Raw genomic sequence first — 9257 nt, 5'->3', positions numbered from 1 at the left:
AACAATAACAGAGCGTGACAAATCGAGAGCTTACGTTCCTCCTCTAGACTAAAGTGAATATTGCAAAGAAACTGAAAGTTTACTGCTATAATAGAATCCACAGGGAGAGAAAAGTGAGACAGGTAACTGAGTTTTCCCATTGGTAAAGTATGGTGCTGAATGAATCTCATGGCATTCAGTTCGTCATGGTCCAGGGCATGTTTTTCTCAGACAATCTTCCACTTTTCACCCACTAATTATGTAACTGAGCTGTTGGGTGTGTTTCCCAGTGAACAACTTGGCGAGAGATGTTGAAATGTTTGTCACTGGCAAGTCCTGGCTTATGTGTTGGTGCCAGAATTAAAGCTGTACTGCACACTATGTCAGACACTGAAAGCTAAGAACAATCTCCCAAACTGTCATGAGATTGTCAGCTGGTATAAAACCTGGAGGTCTTTGTGGGGACTGCAAAAGGACATTCTAGCCAAGCAGGAATTGGTTGAGTTTATAGTTTGTGAAGGTTTTATTCTGTTTTAATGAGATCAAGGGAAGACGGGCCCTAAAGGAATTTATATTATTTGACTTTAAGAGCCTTTTAAAGGTTTAATCCAAAAAGGTGGGTCATGACAGGAGAGCTCAATGCCATGGTTTGTTCCTTTTGCTCTACGTGGGAGTCTGGGCATATTTCCAAGGCCTAGGGCTAGCATGTGTGTGGGACATGTCTCCAGCTGCAGCTCCTAGAAGCCCGGGTTTCAGAAGAAATGTGAGCTAGTTCCTAGCTTTACAGGCAGGGATCTAAAAGGGCTGCTGGATGGGGTGGTGCAGAGGAGGACAGACCTTTCACCTGCTGACCATCAAAAGGGACTACACTAACAGTCCCAGTTGGACTGGACAGAAATTGCAGCTTAGGTCAGTATTGTGCCCCGAATTGAAATGCATGACCAGCAGGGACAGAAGAAGGTCAATGATCTTCTGTATTCTGCGGGACCATCTTCTGTCTGCTATCTCACACTCACAGAACCACCAATCATTTTAACTCTCCCACTGTGCATGCATCATATCATGACTCATGGCTGACAATAAGCACTATTGCATTATCATGCCAGCTCAATCCTCCCAACTATGAGTCACTCCTACACTCTTGATTCCTCCTCACTCACTGGGGACATTTCACCACTTGGAATCATAGAATCTCTACAGTGTGGAAACAGGCCCTTCAGCCCAACAAGTCCGCACTGATTCTCCGAAGAGTATCCCACCCAAACCATTCCTCTACCCTAATACTCTACTTTTATCCCTAACACATGCCTGAACGTTATGGGCAATTTAGCATGGTCAATTGACTTAACCTGCAGATCTTTGGATTGTGGGTGGAAACTAAAGCACTCAGAGGAAACCCACACAGACACAGAGAGAATATGCAAACTCCACACAGACAGTCGCCTGAAGCTGGGATTGAACCCAGGTCCCTGGCCCTGTGAGGCAGCAGTGCTAACCACTGAACCACCATGTCGCCCCACTTCTCCTGCTTGTGTGCACCACCTTGAATTGCCTTTATCTCTGTCATACTCAATCCCTCTCCTTATCTCACTAGAGGATAATCTGCCCTACTCTCCTGGACTGACATCTCTATTGCTAAATGACTGATCCATCTACATTTGACCTTCATATCTGATTGTGGCAACTCCCTTTAATACAAGTGAACAAGCTCCTTGGCTGACTATTGAGGTATCTCTGACTAATCATAGTCCCCGTTCACCCCAGTAAGAATTATATTGAGTTATTGGCATATTACAGTTCTGATGATTTGAATGTGAACGTAGGGGAATGGTTAGTAAGTTTGCAGATGACACCAAAATCGGTGGTGTAATGGATAGTGAAGATGATTATCTAAGAATACAACGGGACCTTAACCAGATGGACCAATGGGCCAAGGAGTGGCAGATGGAGTTTAATTTAAATAAATGTAAGGTGTTGCATTTTAATAAAACAATCCAGGGCAGCACTTACATAGTTTGGGGCCCTGGAGAGTGTTGCTGAACAGAGAGACCTAGGGGTGTGGTACCTAGTTCATTGATAGTGGCATCACATATAGACATGGTGATAAAGAAGGCATTTGGCACACTTGTCTTGATTGGTCAAAGCACTGAGTATAACAATTGGGATATCGTGTTGCAGCTGCCACTTTTGGAATACTGCATACAATACTGGTCAACTTGTTATAGGAAGGATGTTGTCAAACTTGAAAGGGTTTGGAAAATATTATAAGGATGTTGCTGGGATTGGAGGATTTGAGCTAAAGGGAGAGGCTGAATAGGCTGGGACTATTTCCCTACAGCATTGGAAGCTGAGGGTTAGTTTTACAAAGGTTTATAAAATCACAATAGGCATGGATAGGGTAAATAGCTAAGGTCCTTTTCCCAGGGTAGGGGAGTCCAAAACTAGAGGACATAGCTTTAAGGTGAGAGGGGAAAGATTTCAGAGGGACCTGAAGTGCACCGTTTTAAAATAGAGAATGGTGCGTGTATGGAATAAGCTGCCAGAGGAAGTGGTAGAGGTAGGTACAATTGTAATATTTAAAAGGCATTTAGATTAGTACATAAACCAGAAAGCTTTAAAGAGATATGGGCCAAATGCAGGCAAATGGGACTAGTTTAGGAAAGTTGGTCATGCAGACGAGTTGGTTAAAAGGGTCTGTTTATGTGCTGCATGACTCTATGACATTACATATTATAGAATTCATTTATCATAAAACACATGGCAATATAACACATTGGGACCAACTGTGTAATGCCAACAAGCTGAATGCTTTGGAGACTTAAAATGCAGGTGAACCTGCAGACAAATTAAGTGCGAATATCTAACGATCCAAAGCACATGAGTCTCAACACAGGAGGAAAGAGTAGCAGTATCCCATACGTAAGAAATAATGTTAGAACAGAAGTGATGAGTAAAGCGTTTGTTTCAAATGAATGTGATGAATTTATTATTGATATATTTTGTGAATATTGTTACATCCAATATATTGAATTGCATAGTTACAGAGTTTTTCTCAAACTCACCATCTTTAGCTCTTCATCTCTGGACAAATACTCAGAATAAATCTGGTAATCTTAAAGAAGCAGTTTTAATGGTAAATGAACAGAGGAATTTATATTTGAAGATACACAGATTTACAACCTTTAATCAATATATATTTGACATGTAAGTCACTGAATAATAAGGACATGCCAGCAATAAACTTTCAACATCCGCTCTCAGGTTATGAATATAGGGAGTCAAATAAAGAAGCAAGAACATAGTCAGTGGGGCTTCCGTCGATAAATTCTTTGTCATCGTAGTGAACGTGCCAGCATGGGATACTGTAATCTTTCTGGTACCCCCTGAAATCAAAATAATCAATAAAATTCATGTAAGAAATATATAGACAGATTACACCTAGTCAAAAAGGTTAAGACTATCTTAGCCACATTACCTTGTTACTCTGAGTTTGTGACCTTTTACGATCATCATTGCATCAGCTTTGCTTTCATCTAATCCAGGGTGAATATTATGTACCTCAGCACTTACTTCATGGAAAAACTGACCTGTGTTAAAGAACAGGTAAATTAATTTAACTGAAAATGCAACACAGTCCATTGAGTACAGGATGTCCAAGGAGAAAAAGAACAATGATTTTATTTTACCGGTGAAGAATACCTAATGAACCAAAATGACTGATTGAGTTTAGAAGCTGTTGCTATATTTTATGATTAAACTGAAATTTTTAGTTTTCTCACTGTGAATTGCTTTTCCTTGTGTAAGAGTGTTGGTGGTTCTTTGGTTTAGTGTAAAATTAATTTAATATTTAATTTGATAATATAACAAAATGATATTCAAATAAAGCAACACCAAGGGTTATTGTGACAAAAGGAAAAAGCAAATATTTTACACTATATAATAATTATTTGAAATTGTCTTAGCAGAAAGTATCAGAAATAAAGAATCAAGCTTTCTTCCTGCAAAAACAACTTTACAGACACTCAAACCTAAGTGAAGAGTCACCCTTTCCCCCTTTAAAGTTCCTTGTGCAGTTGGCATGGCTATAATTGGTTTCTTTCTCGAAAATGTCTGCATGCACTTGATGCTAGCTGCTTTCATTATTATGTCCTCATAAGACCCTAAAGCAAACTGCTAACACAGCTTACTCATTTCTTCATGAGTTCCTTAAACTTCTTCTCTACAGTCTTCTGGTTTTGTACCTTCTCAGGATTTATTTCTCCTCCCTGGGCTATTCTTGAGACTGCTAAACCGAATTGCTGGATACATGTCTTCCCTCTCTCTGAAAATAAACCTGCACATTCTCTGAAAGAAATCTTGTTCATGCTTACTAAACTTCCGGATGGTTCTTTCTCTCAAGGGAACTGTTTCTATCTCTATCTCCCTAATGAATAGGACAACTTGTTGCTAGGCAACAAGTGACATTATCTCTCTCACTTCTATTTTTGCTTTTGAGAGCACTGAACTATTTATCTCAATAATTTTTTAAAAGCTACATCTCAATGTATGTAAACAAAATCCACACAACTCATTAACAGTCTCAGAATGAAGCTAAAATATCCTTCTTAAAATACACAATATAGAAGTATAATTCACCCTTAAACCTATACGTGATTCCATTTATTTTAAGACTCAAGTTTCCAAATAATAATATACTTCACAAACTGAAATCTCTTTAACTACTCTTTTCACTTTTTTCATGATTGAGTGAGAAAGCTAGTCTGAACGTTTACTTCCCTTTTTGTGTGAAATTCATTGTCAATTCTAGTGAAGAATGAAAATTAGTGCCCTTGGAATTCATGTTGCAGAGTCTTCACTATATATGGTACTCAAGTAGAACAACATTTTTGATGCAAAGGTATTTGTAAAAACACTTCATTCTACAAGACTTATAACTCTTTTACAGTTGTTCAGTGTTTAACTGTGACTTTGCAAATAATAAAGTGAACTTGCTACATACCAAATAATCCATGGGTCATATTTGAAAGCCTGTGGCTGTCAACTATATGAAGTCCCAGAAAGTCTCTGCGCAGAGGGTGATTTTTCTGGGCCTGATGCAGCACAATAACAAATGTTGCATCATCTCCCATTGTTAGTGTGAGATTCCTTTCTTCTATAATTGAGATTGAGAAACTAGGACAAAGATATTACAGATGATAAATACCTATTTTAAAAACATAAATGTCTTCAATATTGAATAAACATAAATAAAGGTCTCAAAGTTGTCTGTTATAAGAATTCATTTCCATTAAGTCCCATTCAATTGATTTGTGGTGATTATTGTACTGATAGATCCATTCAGATAATAATTTAACAAATAGATGCTGGCTGTGTACCTGACCTTCGCACAGCTGTAAGCTCAAAAATATCTTGGTCTGAGACTCCATTCCCATGCTCCTGGTTCCTTCAAGTCACCTTTTCTTATTGCAGCCTACATTCCTCCAATTTAATATTTGTTTTAATATTTAAAATAAAACAAAATGCACTTTGTGTTGGACTCTGGCTGTGAAATAGAACATAATGTGAAAGAGTAGCTGGCAATTGGAGCAGATGCATGGAGGGAAAGGGAAATTGCAAACTGGAGTAAGGCGTAGCAACCTTTAAGGAGGGAGGACTATTCCTGCTTTTTTATCAATATTAACCAAGTATGGCAAATACTGGGACATAAATCTTCGGGCAGCCAAAACTCTACATGATGTAATACTTTGCTGTAAGCTAAACGGTTTGGGAGCTAAAAAAAAAATGAAAGGCACTAATGCAAGTCTTCTTTTAGGCTATTCATCCAAGTTTTTTTTAATTAACACGTATTAATCAGGTTAATATTACTTCAGTATCTGCCTGCTTTTTGAATTTTCAATTCAGTTTGTCCTTGCAGTAATATCACAGTTCTGCCTAGTATGCAAGATGGTGAATTCTCAGTTAGAATTTCTACAGTGTGGTAACAGGCCCTTCGGCCCAACAAGTCCACTCTGACCCTCTGAAGAGTAACCCACCTGAACCTGTTCCCCTACCCAATATTTGCCCCTGATTAATGCACCTAACCTACACACCCCTCAACACTATTGACAATTTAGCATGGCCAATGCACCTAACCTGCACATCTTTGGGCTGTGGGAGGAAACTGGAGCACCTGGAGAAAACCCATGCAGACACGGGGAGAATGTGCAAACTCCACACAATCACCTGAGGCTGGAATTGAACCCGGGACCTTGGTGCTGTGAGGCAGCAGTGCTAACCACTGAGCCACTGTTCTTATTTGTAATTTTATAATCTTTATTCATTACATATTGTAACTAATACAATTCAAAAGTTACAAAGATATAATAATGCTTATATAGGGACATTACCATTGCAAGGCAAATTTGTGAGAATGAATTCTTTATTTGATTTTATTTTCATTCCTGTTGCTATCAACTGGGTTTTGAAACACAAATGCAATGTTGGTGTATCACTGAATAAACTGTACCTCTCTTTTATTAAAGACGCTGTTGCTGACCAGGGGAGATTAATCATGTCTTCTCCTTGAAAGACTTTAATCATCTTTGTTGACACTTCAATTTTTACATCCACTTTCATGTTCACGATTCCAAACTTTCTGAAGTATAAGTTTGTTTTCTTGTTAGCTTCTATTTTTTTCTCTTCATTCAACTTTCCGTTTATTGTAAGACCTGCATGTAAATTTAAAAGCACATGAATTTTTGTTAATAAATTGTGACAATGCTAAATTAAAATCTGGAAAAATTCTTCATAGAAGTGAATGATGAGTGCAGAGACTGGTTAAAGAGAGGAATTGACAGACTGTTGATATCTGAAAAAAAGCAGAAAGTGCCAGGAAAGGAAATTGTTCATCATGGTCAATCTTTGTCTGTTGATGTGACATTTCTAGAAAAAAGCTCCCTTTGATTTATATATAAATTACATTGAGGATCATTAAATGAGTTGACAAAAATTATACTATAACACATAACAGAAACTAACTACAAATGTTGGAATCACATAAGTAAGGTCTAATGAAAGCTTACATAACAAAACATCGATGCCTCTCTTGTTTCTTTTATAGATGCCAACTTCTTTGCTCTACACTTCCAATGTCCTCTGATTTTTTTAATGATAAATAAACATTGATTCTTTGTGTGTAATCAATTCCTGTGGAAACTTTGCCAAACATCTCAACAAAGCCTGTTAATGCTATTATATAGACACAAGATGAAGAATAGAAACTAATTTTTGTAAATAATCTGATCTGAAATACATGATATTTATTATTTTCTATACATTTTTCATCACGATGCTAAAAAGTTGATAAGTAATATATATAGTAAATTCATAAAGTGCATGTTGGATCCAATTGATTTTAAATTCACATTTGTATGAATCAATGAAATGGCTTGATGTTAAGGATGGCGAGATGTTTGTTGCAGTTATCAGGGAATCATCCAATCATATTTATTCATTGAAAGTTCCTTTAGAGAGTCAATAGGTAAAAATGAGGTGAAATAGTTGGTGGAATTTTCAGGGTCATTTGTCAACAGCTGCAAAGTGGGAAGGCTGGTAAAAGTTTGGCAGCAGGAAGTCTTCCAGCAGCCATTCAGTGTTGTCAATGGCAGGAGAGCTGACAAGCCCTGCAGTCTCTGGGCTTGCGGAGTTTAAGACCTCCTTTGTGGCTACTCCATGCCCATACAGGTGCTCCTCCAGCAGCAATGGCTGCCCGTTTTTACAAAATGCAGCTCTGGATGTTGCTGCATAATCAAAACAGAGATATTCATAACTCCCCATCTTTGACCCCAGTGGCAGCATTTCTGCTGTCTCCAACATATTCTGGCCACCAAATGCACTTTTACTTCGTACAAATCTTACAAAGTTAGTAAGACCTTACACTAGACTGTCAGTTCAAAAGATGACAAGTTCAAATCCTGCTAAAGGTGATAGTTATGTTGAAATGTGGAAATGCACCTGGATAAATCTGAGTCTTGAATTTTTTGCAACATTCACTCCAAATAATGACTGCTGTTATTTCCTTGTATTTTCTCCTTTGCTATCAGATCTTCTTTTATTAGTAAGAAATGTAGGAAGGTCAAATAGTTGAATTCCAGAATGGCCAATGTGCTGTTGTATGATCCTCTAAATGAAAGTCCATTTGCATTCGGTCACAATGCATTGTTATTTTTCTTTTCTTGTGAAAGCATTTAGCACAAGTTGCACGTACCTGTAACTGGATCTGTGACCAGACTGAGAATTGCCCCTGGTTTCCCATCAGTGTTGAAACAAATGGTGTCATTGTGATCATTTATTGAAATGATAAAGTGAGGATTGCTGTCAACTTGAAAAGATACCAGGTTAAAACATTTAATACATTGCCACTTCTTTACACAAGAAATTTTGCGTTCCTGACATTTATCTTTACACACCGGGGGAGGGGAGATTTTTGTAACCTCCACCCCGTGAATGGAAGGTATCTTTGTAACACAGGATGGGTAGCCAGGTCACTACCTTTTGAGAAGGAAAACCCATTAAAACTAGTGAGTGAGACACACTGGTATGACTTGTCTTGTAAACTTCAAAATTGAGGTCTGTAATAATCACAATTTTCATTTCCATTTAAGGTTCCCCCACTGGGTTCCTGCTCACCCCTGAGGTCTCCTTAAGCCTATCGAGGTGACTAACAGTGCTGAAAAGGCAGACAGGAAAGGGGCTGCTTTGTTAGGGGCGCACCTCCAAAATCAGCCAATCCATGAACTCATAGTGTTTCCCTTGAGAACATCGCATTCCTGATCTCAGCCACTCAAAAATGCTGCAGTTAGCTAGGTGTGTTTGAATAAGCTGAAACTTTATTGCTGGAACAGCACAGCAGGTCAGGCAGCATCCAGGGAACAGGAGATTCGACGTTTCGGGCACAGGCCCTTCTTCAGGAATGAGCAGAGAGTGTTCAGCAGGAGAAGATAAAAGGTAGGGAGGAGGGACTTGGAGGAGGGGAGTTGGAAATGTGATAGGTGGAAAGAGGTCAAGGTGAGGGTGATAGGTCGGAGTAGGGTGGAGGCGGAGAGGTCAAGAAGAAGACTGCAGGCCAGGAAGGCGGTGCCGGGCGGGAAGGATCCGGCTGAGACAAGGTGGGGGGAGGGAGAATGAAGAAACTGGTGAAGTCCAAGTTCATCCCCTGCGGTTGGAGGGTTCCCAGTCGGAAGATAAGACGCTCCTCCTCCGACCGTCGCCCCTGAACAACTTTTCTTTCCAATCCTCCC

General features: G+C 39.0%; 1 protein-coding gene across 1 annotated transcript; it reads right to left on the bottom strand.

Annotated features, from left to right (window-relative positions):
* Window positions 1-2941: 2941 nt before the first annotated feature.
* On the bottom strand, window positions 2942-8501 carry LOC122547233 (inter-alpha-trypsin inhibitor heavy chain H3-like; the record flags this gene model as incomplete). The annotated part of the gene is made up of 5 exons (XM_043685875.1): window positions 2942-3362; window positions 3455-3566; window positions 4979-5151; window positions 6485-6686; window positions 8225-8501. Coding segments are annotated over 5 exons (885 nt in total), but the record flags the coding sequence as incomplete, so codon positions are not given.
* Between the last annotated feature and the right edge of the window lie 756 nt (window positions 8502-9257).

Source organism: Chiloscyllium plagiosum, unplaced genomic scaffold (assembly GCF_004010195.1).
Source record: "Chiloscyllium plagiosum isolate BGI_BamShark_2017 unplaced genomic scaffold, ASM401019v2 scaf_3478, whole genome shotgun sequence".
Lineage (NCBI taxonomy): Eukaryota > Metazoa > Chordata > Chondrichthyes > Orectolobiformes > Hemiscylliidae > Chiloscyllium > Chiloscyllium plagiosum.
The sequence above is the reverse complement of the archived record's forward strand: the minus strand, read 5'-3'. Positions and strand labels throughout refer to the sequence as shown.